At 41.7% G+C, this 20700-nt stretch overlaps 1 protein-coding gene across 2 annotated transcripts in view; it reads right to left on the bottom strand.

Moving 5' to 3' along the window:
- The window catches only part of MAGI2 (membrane associated guanylate kinase, WW and PDZ domain containing 2), a 1515811-nt gene that overhangs the window by 143595 nt on the left and 1351516 nt on the right, over nucleotides 1–20700 (bottom strand). For both annotated transcript variants that reach the window (XM_017880419.1, XM_017880418.1), the window contains 2 exons: nucleotides 18333–18525; nucleotides 11077–11325 (listed from right to left, as the gene is read on the bottom strand). In XM_017880419.1, coding sequence (XP_017735908.1) covers nucleotides 11077–11325; nucleotides 18333–18525 — 442 coding nt within the window. The remainder of the gene's footprint in view (nucleotides 1–11076; nucleotides 11326–18332; nucleotides 18526–20700) is intronic.

The raw sequence follows: 20700 nt of genomic DNA on the forward strand, positions 1-20700 counted from the left end.
ATAATACCCTTTCAACATAACTGGACAAGGGTGATAAATAACAGTACTGTGTTCACTTAACAACTTGCTCTTAAAATGGTTCCACATGTGGAACAAGCTTTATTAGGACGCTTCTCTGAAATATTTTCTTATGTAGTTGGTTGTTGGGAAGAAAGAAGAAAAATAAAAAATCACAGAGAACTTAATCCACCATCAGGCCCTGAATGCAGTATAAAGAAAAACTGTCTTCTGCAAAAGTGCCCTGCAGGCTCTGAATTTGCTTGAACCTCGTGTGGGAGAGTGATGGGCATCCTGCATTGGTAGAGGATCATCCTGTACATGATGCCTGGGGTCTCTTCTCAGTTGCCATCTCCCTGTACTATCTAGTGAATAAGAAGGAGCTGCAGGACATAAGCCCAGAGGAAACGGCCACTGATCACCCATTTATGAGCTTTCAAGACAACTGAATAGCTAAAAGTAAGAAGATATTCACCTTCTGCTGCTGTCTGGAGTCTTTGAACACAATAATAAGAACTCTCCTGAAAAATGATTCCCTAGTGGGGGAAACATGATTTATGAGCTCTATTCAACAACAAGAAAAATAGTCCAGAATTTTAGAAAATGCATTGTGAACACACAGGTTTTTTTGATAGATTGTATTGCTCCTCTTCTTGAGAATAAATAAGAATAAATAAGAATGATGGTGTTCTCTGCAGACTTCTTCTACAATTTAATGATTTTTAAGGCCGGGCGGCGGTGGCTCAACTGTAATCCCAGCACTTTGGGGATGCCGAGACGGGCGGATCACGAGGTCAGGAGATCGAGACCATCCTGGCTAACACGGTGAAACCCGTCTCTACTAAAAAATACAAAAAAAAAAAAACAAAACTACCGGGCGAGGTGCGGGCGCCTGTAGTCCCAGCTACTCGGAGGCTGGGCAGGAGAAATGGCCATACAACACCCGGCGAGGGCGGAGTTGCACCGCGCTCGCCGAGAACCGGCCACTGCACCCAGCCCGGGCGACAGACGCGAGACTCCGTCTCAAAAAAAAAAAAAAAAAATGATTCTTTAAATTTGTTAGGGCCTAGGAGAGTAAAATGTTTGCATTTCGTCTTTCTTTAATTTTTTTTATTTAATAAATGCTTCAGTTCGCTCTCGAAGGACTCAGAGTTTGATTATATCAGTATATATATATATATATATTTATTTTATTTATATTTGTATATTTGCACTTGTTTGCTTACTAGTAGGAACCAGCCAGCCAGGTTGTAATTTGGAAGAAAAACTAGTCATGTTCAGGATTGAAAAAGTGGAATTGAATAAATAGGTCCTATTCATTCTGACCTTAGTGAGTATAATCCTATAAAGGAGTAATGCGATTCAGAAGTTGTTTAGTTGGAACTGAAATGGGTTGCTTTGTTAATGAGGATTGCAAATGAATAAATAATTTGAAGTAATACTTTTTCTAAGGAGTCTGGGATGCCATCCAAACCCTCCTATTTAGGACTATATAATTATTGCTGAGGTGGTGCTCACACAGATGGATGACGATTCCAAGGGTTGGTGCCAGGAAAGGTGAATCAGGGGGCACATTGAGGCCACTGCCTGGCCCTTCGGAAAACAAGGGCTTTGCAACCAAGAAGTGTAGGACGAGAGGCGCTGGCCAGAGGCAAAAAGACAGCTTCCCTGCCCCTAACTTCTTAGGGTGCTCTCTTATCTGAGTCTTCATTCCTCAGGCCCCAGGCTGACTACTGAATCATTTACCCAGGCTGAGAACAACTGATGAGAAATCTGTATTCTGGGACATTGCTCCAGTTCTGCTTTATTAGCGTGTAATTTCTTACTCGGGGCAAGGACCAGCTTTCACGTAATTCCTCCCCTAAGTGATCCTCTACTGCATTGCCTATTGTCAAAAATATGTCTTGCTACCTTTGCGGGATGAAACAGGTAGGTTTGGGTGCAGGGTAAGTTAGGGCAGAGCACCAGTCACAGTCTTCCTTTCGATGAGGACTGCGCTGGATCACTGTATGAGAAGCCAATCCAACCCCATCAACATAAAGAGCATGAAAATCCTTGAAAAAAACCTATCAGGAATTGTGAAGGATCCAAAGAAATGCTACCATTTCTTGCCCTTAAGCAACTCACAACTTTTATGGGGAAAGCAAAATATAAACACATGAAAAGTGAAATGACTATAATAGCAATAACAGGCACAATAAAAGAAGGGAAGTCAGGAAGCAGTAAGCCATAGGAGATGTTTACTGTTTGGGCAATAGTCTCCACCTCCTAGGGTTGCTGTGAAGATTAAATACAGTGTAAGATTCCAAGCACAGTGCCTGGGAGAAACCTTCATACAAAATATTATTGCATAAGAGAAGCATACCAAGTGGCAACAGGCAAAACATGGCCTCTGGGACAGGGTAAATAACTGAACCAGCTTTGATGGAACGGAAGCTGTGAAGAGCTGCTGGCAAAAAAGAAGCCTTGTCCAGATGCCCCAGGGTCTTGAATGGACAAGAGGTGTGTTTGAACTTTATCCTGCAGATATTTGTATCAGGAGTGTTATGGTCAAGGACTTGGTACAGGAAGACTGGATTGTATGTAGAAAGTGCAGTCTTTCTTGATGTACTTTGCATCATTAGCAATGATCTTCCACTCCCCTCTTAGCCCCTGGCTATCTCATGGAACAGAAATTAAGTCACAATAATAAATGTGAAAAGACTTACTTGACTTAAAACATATTATATCAGCATAGATGATGAATACAATCTTATCTTTGTTGCATATGTAGGCTTTCCCAGAGATTTTGAGGCTATGTGCTTATCTTCAGCTTCAATTAGTTATATTAGAAGCCAGATATATGAGGGGAAAATCAGTATCTAATATAGGTTTCCTACCCCACTATTTCTTCTGCTATGAAAGCACTTACAGTAATATTGTGGGTGGCACAATTGTGCCTCCTGAGTGAGCCACTCTCAGCATAATCAAAGCCCAGAGTAAAAGCATTTGTGTTGTTGAAGGAATCCAAAGCAGGGATTCATTTAAGGAATAAGAGAACATTACATGTTGAGAAGCTGGTTAAGAACTCTGAAAGGGGGCCGGGCGCGGTGGCTCAAGCCTGTAATCCCAGCACTTTGGGAGGCCGAGACGGGTGGATCGCGAGGTCAGGAGATCGAGACCAACCTAGCTAACACGGCGAAACCCCGTCTCTACTAAAAAATACAAAAAACTAGCCGGGCGAGTTGGCGGGCGCCTGTAGTCCCAGCTACTTGGGAGGCTGAGGCAGGAGAATGGCGTAAACCCGGGAGGCGGAGCTTGCAGTGAGCTGAGATCCGGCCACTGCACTCCAGCCTGGGCGACAGAGCGAGACTCCGTCTCAAAACAAAAACAAAACAAAACAAAACAAACAACAACAAAAAAAGAACTCTGAAAGGGAACTTGTTTGTGCAAACCAGTGAGAAATAGAGAAATGAATAAGAGTCATTTTCTAATTCCTATGTTCAACAGTGTGGGTATTTCAGTAGCTCTAGCAATGACTTTTGGGGATGGAACATTGATGGGTCAAAGTTTATAATGACATAGAGAAGGCAAAGGCACTAGGATAAGCACCAGTTGCATCTATTACCTTTTTTTTTTTTTTTTTTTTGAGGCGGAGTCTCGCTCTGTCACCCGGGCTGGAGTGCAGTGGCCGGATCTCAGCTCACTGCAAGCTCCGCCTCCCAGGTTTACGCCATTCTCCTGTCCCAGCCTCCCAAGTAGCTGGGACTACAGGTGCCTGCCACCTCACCCGGCTAGTTTTGTATTTTAGTAGAGACGGGGTTTCACCGTGTTAGCCAGGATGGTCTCGATCTCCTGACCTCGTGATCCGCCCGTCTCGGCCTCCCAAAGTGCTGGGATTACAGGCTTGAGCCACCGCGCCCGGCTATTACCTGTATTTTTAAGGCAATCAATGAACAAATGATTGGAGGTTTGAAGAAAATTCACTGCCACAACCAAACCCCAATAGAACCTAAAATGAATGGCTAATTGGTTGCTATTTGGAGGATTTACTGTAAGGCAGAGCTTTGTAACCATGATGCCACTGAAAGGGGCGTGCCTTAAATGTTACAGGTGTGCCAAGACAGCTGGGGATGGTTGGGTGAGGTTGGTGGGGACCAGGGGTAGAGCCTCCTGGGGGACCGCCTCTTGCCCCCATCAGCCTCATTCGTTTTATCTTAGCGTGTTATATAAATACCATCAATTCACAAGTATGCCAAGAAGTGAAGGAGGTTGAAAAAACACTGTCTTATATTGCCTTGAAAGGGGAGCTGGGTTAGTGTATTTAAGTGATTGTTTAAGATAATTTCTTGACAGAGGTTGAGATGAACAAAAGAATTCAAAGTGTTAGGAGCCACTTCCATTATGTAATCAAAGGTAAAAGTAATAAAAGTTAAAATGAGAGCTTAGTTAATGAAAAATATGACCTAGGCCTAAAACTTACCCAATACTTTTTTACACACCAACAAAACTAACTTAATACCTTATTTTCCATGCTGATTCCTGTAATTTAGAGCTGGAAGAGGGTGTAAAGACCATCTTCCTTTATATTTTAAATGACAAAAGGACACAGGAAGACCAAGTGACTTGCTCAAGGGATACAGTATTTGGTGGACAAGCTGGAGTGAGCCTTGGGCTCATTGTCCAATGTTCTTTTCATTTAGCTTAAATCGCCGTGTTTTGAGGCAAGAGTAGAGAGACCTTGGTTTTTGTTTTACTTTGTGCCTTCTCTAAATTCAATGACTATTCAGTGTCTGCATGGTTGATGAGGCGATTTTGGTGGGGGAAATCGTAACTCACATCACTCCTATTTCATTTTTATTTCATCCTTTTAGGAACAATACTCTAAAATGTCATAAAAGACCTGTTAGTGAAGTTTTAAAATCTCTAGGCTAAGTTTTAATCTCCATAGCCTATGGACATCATCAAGGACTTTGAGAAAGTCACCAGGGTGCTTTACCAAAGATAACTAATTCCTTCCTTGAGCATCAGATTGCAGTGGCCTTAGGGAAAGTCCAGAATGACCAAGTCCAAACTTCAACCCATGCTGTAGAAAGCACACATGCGGAAACAAAGATTTTCAGCACCAGTCTTGAGCTGAAGGATTGTGAGGAGCCAGCAGCATGCTGACCAATGATGCACTTGTGGATAGAGACAGAAGATGAAATCAGCACCACTAGAAGAACACCAATGGAGAAAGGAAGGATTGAAAAGTTTATTCCCCTACTGCTGACTGTTTAGATTAATACTATGACCACTGTCCTGAATATGTTCTAACCTGCTGCTTGTTATCCTGTATGTAAATTTAGAAATTTCTAAATTTACATACAGTATAACAAGCAGCAGGTTAGAACATATTCAGTAGCCTATCAACCTCCACCACCAATACCCAAGCTGCTATGTGTGTCTACTCCATATATTCTGACATAATCTTCCTGACAAATGACAGAAAAGGTGGAGACTTTCAAATTATAGAAAAGGGTCACTTCATTACTTGTACCAAAGCCCTTCTTGGGAACGTCTGGTGGGAAAGAGGTTTGGTGAGGAGGTAGGAAGCACCTATAAGGACAGGTGCTACAGCTCTACAATAAAACCTGGATGTCAGGACTTGGGTTTTGAGTAGGGGAGGACCAAGGATCGGCCTGTCAATGTCATTGCACATAGCCCCTGAACATTTTACAGAGCAAGCATCCAATCCACTCAGAGTCAGAGGCTACCTGAGTTTTCTCTAACCTGTGCATGCAGACCTCAGTGAGAATGAAAGTAGTCAGTCAATGGCAGAAAATGCTTCAATTCCCAAATATACCAAAGTTATCTGTTTTGGTGGTTTCTAACATTATTTCCAATTTTCTATGTTTATCAGTAATGTAGCAATGAACATTTTGCATATAAGTCTTTGTTCAAATCTTTTAAAGAATTTAAGGTGAAATTGCCTATTACAGTTTATTTTTATTCAAGACTTTGTTCTGGAAACCACTTTAGTTTCCCTTGGGCCCAATTTTAAGTCTGAAACAAATACATAATATTTTGCGTAATTGGACAAAAATGTCCAGGATGCTTCCCTGTTCTCACTGGAAGTCAAGAAGGATATTCTGGCCGGGCACAGTGGCTCATGCCTGTAATCCAAGCACTTTGGGAGGCCAAGGTGGAAAGATCACTTGAGCCCAGGAGTTCGAGACTAGCCCAGGCAACATGGCAAAACTCTGTCTCTACTAAAAATGCAAAAATTAGCTGGACATGGTGGTGCATGGTGGTCTAAGCTACCCAGGAGGCTGAGGTGGGAAGAGGATCACTTGAACCCAGGAGGTGAAGGTTACAGTGAGCCCAGATCATGCCACTGCCCCACTGCACTCCAGCCTGGACAACAGGGTGAGACCAGGGCAAAAAAAAAAAAAAAAAAAAAAAAAAAAAAAAAAAAAAAAAAAAAAGAATATTCCTGCACTACAGATAGAAAGCTTCTAAGCTTCTAAACCTGTCTACTCCTATGCAATGGTTGGCCTACTCGGTCACTGACCTTGGAAGGAAGCAGCTTGCTCCTTCATTATGTTGATTGATATAAAGTTCCTTATTTCCTGGGGAAATAATATTTTGAAAACAAATCTGTGAGCCTTTGGTAAAGAGCATTACTAAATGCTAGCAAATAAGTAAGAAACCCTAACTCCCAGTTTCCCAATTAGCTAAGCCTCTCTGGTCCTTGGCAAAGTTGTTGTCTTGGCTGAAGAAGCTACGGACCTATCTCCATCCATAGGGAGGGAAAGTTTACATTTGGGTCTTACTTCTCTCCTGTCTCCTCTGATAATATTCAATAGCAGCATGTTTGCGAGGGAGATTCTAAAAGACACCCCCTTGAGTCTGAATTTTGATGATTTCCATGACTTTTATAGCTCATTGGCTTGTGAACTCTGGAGAGAGAAAACCGCAATTCTAGTCTGAAGCCCCAGCAAAGGCACCTCAGCTGGACTGGCTTGGCCACCAGTACTCCCATGCCCCCATCGCTGACCTGGGCTGCAGTTTGTGGATGGTGAGAAAGACTGTGTTCCCAGAAGGGCCACAGGTGAGGAAGGGGACAGGGAGGGGAAGCTTCCCTCAGAGATATGCTCATCTGTGGCCCAGATTTAGCTGTCCTCAGAGAATGGTGGCTCTGACTAATGGCTAACAGAACCTATAGCCAGGGTAAACTCTGCACTACTCGACACGAGTGAGCTGGTGGAATGAAAGGTAATTCCTAGAAGGGATGGTGTCTAGATAGCAGCAGTGACATATTTAGTGCTTACTCCGAGCCAGTGCTCTTTTGAGCACTTCCACATATTCATTGAACTCTCATAGCAACCCCATGCTCGAGGTATCAAAATGTTCTTTTCTTCACACAGAGGAAACTGAGGCCCAAAGAGGTCATGCAACTTCCTCAAGGTCACATGGTTAGTAAATGATAGAGGCATGTTTCAAATCCAGATAGTACGATTGTAGCACCTGGGCTGTTAACCACACCCTTTCCTTGCTTAAATGTAATGATGCTCCTATCAAAGGCTAAACAGCACTTAGTTCACCAAGAAAAAGCTTCAGAAGCCACGAAAACAAAACAAAACAAAACGAAAAGCAGTGAATGTGTTAATGATCCTTGGGCTCAGGAAAGCCATGAAGAGAACAACAATGCAAACTCTGGGAATGATCGTGATTCTTGGGCACCTGATAACGTAAACCTCGGTCAGTCTCACAGAGCCCCAAACCTTTGATATTTTGACCAGGGATATGTGGCACAAGGATGGCTTTTACCATTCATGAGACACTTTGCATTTCTCTTCAAAATTAGACTTCAGAATTATTACAGATGTTAAGTATGAGGTAGCATCAGCTCCAGGAAGCTTTTAGGTGCATGGTGCATGTTGCAAATTACATACTGTAAAGGCAACGTGCTATCAGTGAATAGCTGCTTTTGCCACAGAGCACGGGGGCAACTTGCATTTTAAACTCCCTAAATTGAAAAGAAATAAATAGGTGAAAAAAAGCCATGAAGCATCATGAACTCTAGGATATATTTCCACTCTCCAGGGTGAAGTAAAATATCATTTTGAAAGTGGTTAGAATTAATTTTTTGAGGTCAGTCTGATGTCATTTGGCAGGAAGAAAAATTCACATGTTAATTATAAGCATTTGTACCTACTGTTTTCCAAATCTACTTATGCATGGATTTTATTTGCAATAGGAAAAGTGTAGTTTCTTTACATAGTAAGTGCATGTGTACACACACACACACACACACAGACACATACACACACACACACACATTCCTCTATAGATTTAGATATAAGGCTGCTATACTTCAAATAAAGCTGAGACTTTAAATACATGCTAAACACTTTCATTATGGCAATATACTTTTTATTTTTATTCTAGTCCTTTAGGTATTCTGCCCCAATAAACAATTTGAAAGACTGGAATAGCTACAAAAGCTCTCTGTGAACACTTTCTTCAAGTGTAAATTATTGGAAGGCTGTTTATATAATTCATGAAAATTCTTAGTTTTGTATCCTTTTAATCTTGGTGAATCCATCATACTGACAGAATTCTGCTTTTAGTCTATGCTTAAAGTTGGATTTACTTCTTCAGCTTATCATGAAGAAAAAGAGAAATGAAATTGTACTTTCAGATGTATGTAATTTGGCTTCTGCACATATTCGCTGAGGTTTAATGCTTCTGTAGTTTTCACTCCTGAGTTTATCAAGGCTTAAACTAAACAGGGCAACTCTTTCCATGAGATTCTGGTGGTTTTCTTCTTTTTTTTTTTCATAACATTAACTTTATCATATAAAGTTCTTATTCATTCTCAATAACTTTATTTCTTGAGTATTGTTTAACACTCACCCCTCCCCTATCCCACATGTGCTAGAAACTCCCACAGTTTATAAGAATTTTAGGACTACAACATATGTGCATTTATTTAGTTTCTCTTAATGCTCCTTTATTCTCGTGTTTCCATACCCAACCTTTTGGGTCAAATCACTTCACCATGAAAAACGCACATATTTTCCTATCCTCTCTTCTGTTCTACTGTTTGCAGGCTGCCGAATGAGCTCTGGAAGAGTGTGGTAGAAAAGGAAAAACAACCAAGGGAGTCTGAGAATCTGCAAAGATGGCCAGTTGGGAGACAAATGTGGGCTATGACTGTCACCTGTTGTATAGACTCATAGAACCTTAGAGCGGGAGGAGCTTCAGAAGCTGCATTCATCTACTTCTCTTCCTTCTACTGCTCCCTAGGGAAGGGTGAAACCGCCTTTGCCGAATTGTAAGTGAGGAAACTATGACAATGAAAGAAATCAGACCTAAATGACTCTATCTTGCTTCTAACCTTTAAGCTGTCCTTGTTCATTCCTGGGCATAGGCTGAGCTAACTTTGAGAAGGAATTCAGTTCATGGTTTGACTTAAACAAAATTGATAACAGCCCTTTCCCTGAAAGACCCCCTTCTTGCCTGGGGTCCAATCTGCCTTTGTAGGACTAACAAATTAGCTACAGTTTAGGGGTCGTGCAGCCTCTGGATTCTAGTCTGAATTTCCCCAAATTGCTCCTGGGGAGAACATCACTATTGTGAAGCCTAAGATCAGTGCTGGAGATATTTTGTAGACCCTAAACTCAATCGATCAGCTGACACCACCCAGACCAGTAATCTGGCTTAACCAGGTCTGCCATCCCACCCAGGAACAGAAGACAGCAAGAAAAACTCACTTCGACCCCCTATGATTCCATCTCCAACTCAACCACATCAGCACTCCCCATTTCCCAAGCCCCTACCCACCAAATTATCTTTAAAAACTCTGATCCAGCCGGGCACGGTGGCTCAAGCCTGTAATCCCAGCACTTTGGGAGGCCGAGACGGGCGGATCACGAGGTCAGGAAATCGAGACCATCCTGGCTAACACGGTGAAACCCCGTCTCTACTAAAAAACACAAAAAACTAGCCGGGCGAGGTGGCGGGCGCCTGTAGTCCCAGCTACTCGGGAGGCTGAGGCAGGAGAATGGCGTGAGCCTGGGAGGCGGAGCTTGCAGTGAGCTGAGATCCGGCCACTGCACTCCAGCCCCGGGCGACAGAGCGAGACTCCGTCTCAAAAAAAACAAAAACAAAAAACAAAAAACAAAAAAAACCAACTCTGATCCCTGAGTGCTCAGGGAGACTGATTTGAGTAATAAAATCTGTCTCCCCGCACAGCCGGCTCTGCGTAAATTACTCTTTCTCCATTGCAATTCCCGTCTTGATAAATTGGCTCTGTTGGGCAGCGGGCAAGGTGAAGCCCGTGGGCGGTTACAAAGGCACCAGGGTCTCTGAACCCATAGGGATGTTTAAACGGCCTTCTGACTATGTCTTATGCTTCCACTCTTGCTTTCTCCCCCACCCCCAATGCCTTGGTTTCAATTTCCACAAGCATTTAGACTCATCTTTTAAAAATATAAGTCAGATTTCAGTCCACCGCTTAGAACCTTCTAGTGGTTCCCACGGACTTAGACTACAGTTGAGACTTCCAGCAACAGCACATGAAGCCGGCACTGTCTGCCTCCTGCCACTCTCCCTTGCTCCCCGTACTACAGCTGCACTGGGCTTCTCTGTATTTCTTGTATGCCAAGTTCCTTTCCACCTTAAGCCTTCTGACTGGACTGATTTTTTCTGCAGATCCTTTGCATGTCTGTTTCCATTCTGTTGAACAGTTCTCAGTCAAGTTACTTAGAGAACATTCCCTGACCTACCCATAAAAAGAAGCACCCCTCCTTTCACGCCAACATGACCACATCACTCTGTTTTCCTTTCTTCCTAATTTACAAAAGAATGAAGAGCTTTTATAGGGGTTGAGGAGTTGAGGGCATTAGTTGTGTTCTTGCCTTCTTGAGCCAGAGGTCAGTAACATTCTGCTTGTCAGTGGTATGTACACCTTATTTGTGCCCACAGCCTGTGGCTTTCAGGCTATCCGGTATGCCCGCAACAGTCTTCTAGTATACTTGTCCAGTATTTGTATCACTGGAACAAATCAAAACAAGACCCCTTATTCAAATGCAGGCAAATTTGGACACTTACTTATAGTGGATCCAGACTCAGGCCTGTTCAGGGAGCTGATGATGACAAAGCCGAAGCCCTCGTTCTCTTTGCGGTGAATGACCACATCACTGGTCTGCAGGCTGTGGGAGGCGAAGCCTTCAGGGGGAGAGGCGTTGCTACTAGGGGCAGCGTGGTTGCTGTTGGTGTAGGTTGCGTAGTCACTGCGTGGAGAGCTGTGGTGGGTGGACACAGAGCCTGGACTTCTCCCGTTCTCTGGGCAGGGCTCCCCTGGAAAATATACCACACACAGGTAATTACTTGACAAGAGTCTCAGTGAATGCTTCCTATGTACTAGGCACTGTTCTAGACAGTGGTATTGTTACAAGCCTGGTTGACTTGCTTCTCTTTCTCCCAGATATGCAGGGCATTTGAAAAGCTACAGACCTAGGCATGGAGCTCCCAAGGTCTTGCTCGTTCTAGTTTTCCTAGCAAACACAGGGGAAACTCCTCATCAGCCTCCTCTGTGCTGTTACTGATTTATATCTTCCTCTCATGAGGACTGCAAACCCCTGGGACAATGCCTAGTTTTAGATATTGAGGTTCTTCTTTGCATAAGAATAATTTACTGAAGATGGTCAGAAAACAAGTAGAATCTTAAACTATATGGTGCATAAGAATCACTTAAATAAATTGTAAAAAAGTACATCTTCACGGGCCACCCACGGAATGTTTTTTCAGTAGGTCTGGGCACAAGAATCTGCATCAAGTTTCAAGGCTACACTTTGAGAAATGCTGCTGTAGATGTATTATAAGGAGGGCTTACAGCACAGGGATCATCCCTGTGTTGTAAAATTAACTATCATGTATTTTTCTAAAGAGCTATAGTTATGTTTTATAATATTCTGCTAGCCTAGAAATATTGATTTACTTCATGAATGTGGAAAGTATACTTCTTAAAAGTAGTTTGCACAGCTTTTTGTATATCAGCCATATCACAATGAAGTGGTTTAAAAGAATAAATTGAGATTTTCATTTAAAAAATAGTTTGCTCACTCTAGGATCAAATCTAATTTCAGGCTCTGAAATTATGAAGTTTGAATCTCTAAGGAGCTGTTGAAGTTCTTTTCCATTTTTACAGTCCATCTTAATATAAAATATACTCTATTATCAACCAGATAAACCAAACCAATACTTTCATGAGAAAGCCAGCGTATTTACATGGAGAAATGATAGGAAGTTGGCAGTCAAAAGAAGCTAGTTTTTGAAATGAGCATTTATCTGTCATTCAGAAAGAATTTCATCATTTTAATTTAATACCCAGATATTGGCACTCTGATGAAGAGAACCAAAGTGGGCACCTAGAATAATGTAATTAGAAATAGGGCTGGTTTCAGTCCCATCTTAAAATTTGATTAGGGTACTCAAAAGATGTTTATGGAACAGAGGAATAATAAGAGGGAAACAATCACCATTAATTATTCCATTTTGGGTGCCTAGGTATAGTATCCTGTTTAGAACTCTGGAAGGTGTCGCATATGGCAAGTTAAAAATAATTATCAAAAGTTCTAGTGAAGGCTGTTAACCTTACAAGCTACAAATCCATTTTGAAATGAAAAAGTCAGGGAGAAAAAACAAAGACTGTAAGAGATGTTTTGTTACACCGATACCTTAAAAAAAAAAAAAAAAAAGCTGCATTTGTTTGTATACTTAGATTTTAAAAATGGCCTAACCAAAATGTACTCATTTCCTGTTTGTAATTATGGAATGAATGAGACCCAGGCTGTTGCTTGTTATTACTTGGTAAATTTTATTTTTCTTTAAGATCTAATTAATCACATTTAAATAAAAGAAAAAATGGATGCTTTTTTGTCAGAAATGTACCGAGGTCATAAGAGAACAGAATGTCAATGTCAAAGCCTTTCTTTCTGTTCAAACAGAATTTAAAACTTTGCTTGTAAAATGTATCCTCCCTGCTGGAACACATCATCCAAAGACAAGTTGTTATTGTCTTGGTACATCACATGTCCTTTATCAGTCCTTGTACAAGTTGGAAATAAAGTGATTGGAGATAGTCAGGAAGAAGAAAAACAAACAATTATTATGCTGCTACATTAAATTGAAAATCTCCTCAAGTTATTGGACCAAATCAGCAACTAAATGTCATAGGCAGTGACAAGAGAGATCTTATTTTCTGGCTGTCATATTTTAGGAGGTTGAGAGCTGTGGTTGTCAGTAAGTCAGCAACAAAGAAGAATTATCTGTCTTTGCAGTAAATGACTGGGAGTGGCAACGTTACAGGTTCTGGAGAGAGAGAAAATCATTGACTAAGTCAATTTGAGGATTCCCAGGGTAAGTGAAAGAGTCATATACATTAATAGGATACTTTTCTATTGCCTTTGGACTTCTCTTTCAACGTCCAGAACAAAGTTCTTTATCTTTAGCCGAAAGAGCATATTTAAAATCAGGAAGTTAAGAAGACTTCGAAGTTCTTCCTGGGCTTGTTCTGGGCCCTTGATACTTGAAAACTGGTCACATGATTGTCTTTCAGGGACTCAGCCCACATCATTTTTCTACTCAACTGGCTCTGGACCCAAGTGAGACTGTCTTCTTTCCAACAGTCCTTCCTACTGTAGGGCATTAACAGCCTTGTTTTATAATAATACATCATATAGTAAAACATCATAAAGTGACTAAATATCATATATGATATAATTTTTTTAAAGAAAACACTAATTTCCAGGATCCCTGACTCATTCATCTAGCTCATACATAAGTGGCTGCATAGAATTCAGTCACTTAGTGTCTACTCAAGTCAAATAATTAGTTTTTGTTTTGTTTTGTTTTGTTTTTTTTGAGATGGAGTCTCGCTCTGTCGCCCAGGCTAGAGTGCAGTGGCGTGATCTTGGCTCACTGCAAGCTCCGCCTCCTGGATTCATGCCATTCTCCTGTCTCAGCCTCCAGAGTAGCTGGGACTACAGGCGCCCGCCACCACGCCCGGCTAATTTATTTTGCATTTTTAGTAGAGACGGGGTTTCACCGTATTAGCCAGGATGGTCTCGATCTCCCAACCTTGTGAATTCTGTAACCATATAGACCTTGCCTGCTTCCAGGGTGTGCCTGGGTCTCTTCTCAGGACTGTCCCTGGAAGGATGACAGCATTGCAGACAGGCATATTTTGCCTTGAAGCACAGCTGAGGCAATGGGGTATATGTATGGACAGAGCTTGGTCATATGGGCTGTGATATCCACATGCATGTGTACCAGGTCCCTCGTGGTCCTCATGGGGCAGGAGCAGCCCACAGGCTGTGACCCTGAAAATGTTAGGGGCTGGCCTGCCTACAGGCATTTGTGCAGACATTCCCAGTTTATACTCATCAAGGCAGACAGCTTATGTAAATGGTGACATGGTTGCAGACAAACAACAAGCGAATGCATTTAGAATTGGCAAAAAGTGTAGTCACCAGGATCAGGGAATGTACTGGCACCTTCAATACTGGCTAAACTTTTCACCCATCTGCCAAGATAACCTCCCCTTTCTTGGCATTAGGTCAAGAATTAGACTTTCCCTTAGGTGTTAAAGAAAAGATGCTGATAGCTTTACGACCGACTCTAACATGTTTTTATGAAGTCATAAAACGTTCTTTCACATCAATTCTAGATTTACACTTTAGGAAATTCCTCAGAGACATGGTGTGCATCCAAAATAATGTGCCATTAGGTTGAATGTCTCAAAGCTGATCTGCTAAACATAAAAATATTTATGCTTTTCAGTGTAATAATTAAAGCCACTCTTCTAATATCCTTGGGAAAAAAAACCAACCAAATACTGGAGCTGGAGGCATGGATAAGGCATCTTCTCTCAAAACTAATGCAAGGTGAAAGTGTGTGCTATTACTATTTGGGAAATAAAACCAGAGGCAATCTATTATCCATAGTTGCCTGCTGAAACAATAAAATAAAAATAAATGAATAAAAGAAAAACTGGAAGCACTACTTGATACCTTCTTCCTTTACTCAACAACTTCTCACTTTTGAGAAGCTAGTTTATCTTCTGATTGAAAATTCTGGCTTTCTAGGCTGGGCATGGTGTCTCACACCCATAGCAGCACTTTGGCAGGCTATGGCCTGTGATCACCTGAGCCCAGGTGTTTGAGACCAGCCTGGGCAACATAGCGAGACCCCAAATACAAAAAATTTTGTATTTATTCTACAAAAAAACACAAAAATTATCTGGGTAGGGTGGCGCATTCCTATAGTCCCTGCTATTTGGGAGGCTGAGGCAGAAGGATCACTTGAGCCTGGGAGGTTAAGGCTGCTGTGAACCGTGACTGTATCACTGCACTCCAGCCTGGGTGACAGAGTGAGACCCTTTCTCAAAAAAAAAATTTTTTTTTTGCCTTTCTATCCTTAGTATGTATATTTAAAAATAACTTAATATTTGTGGCAAGTTTTTGTGTTATCTTAATTTTTGCTCAGCATTTAACTAACCTTTCTGTATCTCTCGTAATGAATGTGTTATCTTTCTTGAGCATCAATTAAGAAGCCAGTGCCCTCTGTCTTCTGAGGTGGGGTGGGCATTTGTACAAGCTGAGGCAAGGGGAAGGTGGAAGCGTGTCATCCCTATGACCTTGCTTCTTCCTAGCCCTTTCCCCACAGCGCTGTTCCTTTGTGCAAGGGGGTGGCGATGCTGCTCCTCTTCCTGCTCCTATCTCTTCCTTAGCTAATTGCTCACTTCCCCTCAGCTTCCAACCACCCGCTCCTAAGCCAGGCTTGCACCTCCCACTGCCTTTGCTTAGGAAAGCATAATAATAACAAAACAATGACAACAACAGTCCTTGAAAAGGCATCTCCATTGTCATATTCATTTGTAGTTGTCCCTTCTCACTTGGAAGAAATGGCAGCTATGAAGAAAGGTCACCTTTTCATGCCTGTTTTTTAAATCTTTTCCATCCTATTTCAAGGCATTACTTTGCTATCAAAGTATCCTTTGCTGAACTTAATATTTTCAATACTGATGAAGCTTTCAAGGAAGAGTGGGCTGAATTAACTTGGAAACTCTCCTGGTGTGAATGAGCAATCTGCAGCAGAACATTTTCAAAAATTAAATGCACTTGAAATGCACTCAAAAGCCTAACTGAGTAAAGTTGGTAAGAGCTGCAGCAAAGAGCATCTTTACGGAAGTCACATGATCCACAAATTGCAGGAGTACATTTTTGCAGCATTTGGTACACATTTCAACACCTTGGGTTGATTAAAAGAAAATTTAATTTGCAATAATCAGCTGGTGGCAAGGGGAGCATGAAATTATGTTGGTGCATTGGTTTTGCACTTTGCGATATATTTCCTTGTAAATCAGGCATCTTTTTAATTTATCTTTAGGTTATAGAACATACAGCACAGCAAACTTTTTATTAAAAATTACTCTGCAGGGAGAGAGACTGTTAAATGTTAACCAAGCAAGCACTGTCTTCCTCTTGGCATCTAGCCCAAGGATAAAGCATAATTTAAGATGCTTTACTTCTTTGGGTCAAGTGACATGCCATGAATTTCTGAAGACAAATGGCACCTCTTAGCAAAACCTCTATAAGATACAAGATATATAGCAGTCTCTACTGGGGAGGGCTGACAATTCTTTTGACTTGCCCTTTTAAATGACCGCCCTTGCTCATGGTCTAGTTTCTAGGGGAACTTAGAAAGAAAAGTATATTTTTCGCCGGCGTGGTGCTCAAGCCTGTAATCCACACTTTGGGAGGCCGAGACGGGTGATCACGAGGTCACGGAGATCGAGACTATCCTGGCCTAACACGGTGAAACCCCGTCCTACGTAAAAAATAACAAAAATCTACGGGCCGTGGTGCGGTGCGCCTTATCCCAGCTATCTCGGGAGGCTGAGTGCAGGAGAATGGCGTGAAAACCCGGGAAGGCAGAGCTTCAGTGAGCTGAAGTTGAGGCTGAGATCCGGCCACTGCACTCCAGCCCGGGCAGCGAGCGAGACTCCATCTCAAAAAAAAAAAAAAAAAAAAAAAGAAAAGAAAAGATTTTTCATCACATGAATATGCCTTATCCTCTCTACTAGTCATTCACAGTCTGTCATTAGCCTGTGGTCCTCTTCTGGAATGCAACTGGTATAACAGCACATATGGGAGACTCCCTGCATTACGGAGTGACATTTGCTAAGTTCTAACATCTTCTAATTCATTAGGGGAGAGGATTGTGGTAGAATAGCGTAGGGGACAAAGTAACATAAAGAAATCAGCACTGGCCTTAGAAAGAGGAGTCCCTCTCTGCATTGTCACCGACTCACTGTGGACTGCTGGGCAAGCTATCAAACCTCTGGGCCTCAGTTTCCTCATCTGTAACAAGAGGAAGCTCACACAGCTAAGGTCCTTCCTACTTCTAGTATTGATGATTCTGTATGAGGGCTGTCAAGGGGTGGAGCAGAGAAGCCAGCGGGGTGCTGGGGCAGGAGGTGACAGCTGAACATCATTGGAGTTGCTGCCCCTGTGATTCACAGAACAAAGGCTGGGTGGTTTTGAGGGGAGATAATACAATCCTAATGCTATTGAATACTCAGATCCTAAAAAAACAGTGTGATGCTTGTAACTGACATATTCCTTAAAAATATAAATAATTTTTTGTAGGGTTGATATGGTAAAGAGGGATAAGTGGAATCATACTATAAATACAACGGCTGACTTTGAAAAGTATGTCTTTGGTGGATTCCTTTATGAAGCTGAGAAAGTGGTTGTAAAGGGAATAATTATTTCTAATTTATCTGTTTCATAAGTTTGGAACTATATGAATTGTGTTTTCTTGGAGTGAGGTACAGCTGCATTTTTTCTATATCAGAGCAACAGCTTTACTGTTACCTTTTATCAGGCTCTACAGTGAAAGCTAATTTTCCATCCTGGTTGACACTTTATGGCATCAAAATGCTGTGACTCTTGGTTTGCAAACACATTTTCAAATGGCATATTTTCTGTTACTATCTTGTTCTTCTTAGAACTAGCAACTACCAGAAAGCAGAGAGCATACCTTAAATTAACCCCAGGCTATTCTAGAAATTTTTAAGGAATACATTTAAAATACAGGCCTCAAAGACTGGATTTTTGTCCAATGGGGTGAAAATCAGCACTTTCAAAATCATCATTACTTTTGGAATATCTAGATTGTTTCCTTCCTCATATAATGTAGAAATGTTGATTTAAAATTTTGTTTCATGTGGCCTTACCATGTCTCACGAAAACATCTTACCACCTAACTCTCGATTCCTGCAGCAGGCTCCAGGTACATACCTCCACATAGCACCTTTCTTCTCACAGTGAGGTTGACCTGCCCATTGCGGGCTGCATGGTGCATGAGGTCAATGACATAGCGGTGGGTTTTGCCGGCTACTGGAATCCCATCAACGTACACAAGCTCATCTCCTGGGTGAAGGCGGCCATCTCTGTCGGCTGAGCCCATGGCAATGACGGCTCCAATCAAAATCTAGAGAAGCAGTGAGAAGGAAAGGACATTCACATTTCAAACCTTCTTTTTCTTTTTTTTTTGAAACGGAATCTCACTCTGTCACCCAGGCTGGAGTACAGTGGCCCAATCTCGGCTCACTGCAAGCTATGCCATCTGAGTTCATGCCATCTTTTTCCTTTTTATATACAGTTATGTAACTTGTGGAAGACGTGATTCTCACATTCCATCCCTTGCCCTCAAATCTGAGCATGCACTTGTAAAGTAAAAAATGAGACGTTGGAAAGATGTCCTTCCAACTCTGTCAAGTTGTTTAGTGCTAGAGATAAATATTTTGAACATGCTGCTGACTGCCATGAAGTTTTGGGGACACCTGCTTTCTGGCTCATCATAAATGACGAATACCCTTAAGGAAAATTCTAATCCCAAATAATCTGATGCTAATTGGCTGAAACAAAGTGAGGATTGAATTCTGGCTCCGTTTCACATTTGTGTGGTCTTAGATTAAGCTTCTTAAACTCTGTGAGCCTCAGTTTCTTCACTTGCAAAATAAGAAAAAAATAATCAGACCTACTTCATGGAGTTCTTGGGAGATTTGGATGAAATAACTCATGTGAAGCATTTAACTTTTTTCATGGCACTTAACAAGGGATCAAAAAGAGTCAAGGGGAAACTAGCTGTTGCACATTGTTAAATTCTGATAAAGATTGAAAGATTTCTTTTTCTTTGCTTTGAAAAGCTGGAGGGTAAGGAGAAAATAAAACAAAACAAAGCAAACTCATAGCTGGCTTTTTCCAGCCAGTTGACTTACTCAAAAAAATCTCAGACCTTCTCCAGATTTTTGCTCCATTCTTTTGAATACCTTCTCGGCGCACTGTCCTCTACGCAAAGGACATTCCCAGTTCTGCCTGTTCCCTGAAGTGCTTCTGCTGTTTAGGTGGCTACTGTGCCAGGAAGTGAGGAGGTACCCATCTGGGAAATGTGGTTGTTTTTATAATTCCCTGAACCAGGGACTGTGATGAAAGGCAACACATAAGGTTTCCCATGTCCCATTAGTGGCACTCAGTTTAGTGTCAATTAGCAGGGCTTTTTTCTTTCTCAGAGGAAAGAAAATAGTATTAAATATTTTAATTTTGCTGTTTAACCTATAAACAATTTTTCAAACTCATGACCAATAGGTCCCCCTTTTCTTTTGCCAGTGGCTTAGCCACACAGCAGCTGATGGCAGTGGTTACCATTAGCCTGATGATACTACAGAGGCTAAGTTTTATTTTAAATCCCTTGCTCCCAGATTGATTTCCTTCAGGCATAATAATTTCTTTCAAATCCCCTATCTGTGAATTCCAGCTAATTTGCAGAGTTGCTCCATCATGACCTTCGGGCTTGCATGTCTTCAGGCTTGGCAGCAGAACCATTCCTTTGTACTTAGTCTCACTGCTCAGAGTGGCCTGTCAACATGACAGCCAGATCTGGATGCCCAGGACTTCTCAGGTATGTGCAAAGTTAGAGTCTGAAGGGCGTCACAGCCTTAGTCCATGGAATAGCTCTCTTTCTACACGGGAATGAAAATTTCCCACACGACTTCTGCTTTCCCCTTATTCCTGAGGAGTGAGGTAGGGTGAGAAATAGATTTGCTTCTGTGTGGAATATTAAGTGTTCTGACAAATGATTCATGATTGCTGTCACAGGACAGGCCTGACATCTCCTGCCTTAGACTGGCTGCACAGTGCAGTTCTTTCCCTGCAACCCACAGTCCAGAAGTTGGGTATGCCCTGACATTCTCCACTTTCCCTTCTTGTCATGCCAACTTGAATTTATGAGTTTCTTTATAAAGATGTTCCAATCTATTCTTCAAAAGGCTCAACCCACTATGGAGCACTTCAAAGATTTGGTAAGTGCTTTGTGCAAAAACCAGTTAAAATAAATGTTTCTCCGCTGCCCCATGAAAAGGTGCATTTAGTTGGTTTGGCCCAAAGAAAATGCTTCAACCTTTAGCTTTCCTATACACTTTAGTGAGACAGTTTACAGCTAGTTATAGAGGAAAAAAATGGCTTGTGAACTTCTTGGCTGGTTAATTATCAACTTTAAGGTATAGCTCTGATTCTGACTGATGAAAGTAAAACACAAAATAGTGGTTACAACTGAGAGAGCCATAGCTGCTATTGGGCCCTATACAAAAATAGTAAAGATGAAATT

The sequence above is a fragment of the Rhinopithecus bieti genome, unplaced genomic scaffold, assembly GCF_001698545.2.
Source record: "Rhinopithecus bieti isolate Rb0 unplaced genomic scaffold, ASM169854v2 scaffold_11291, whole genome shotgun sequence".
Taxonomy (NCBI): Eukaryota; Metazoa; Chordata; class Mammalia; order Primates; family Cercopithecidae; genus Rhinopithecus; species Rhinopithecus bieti.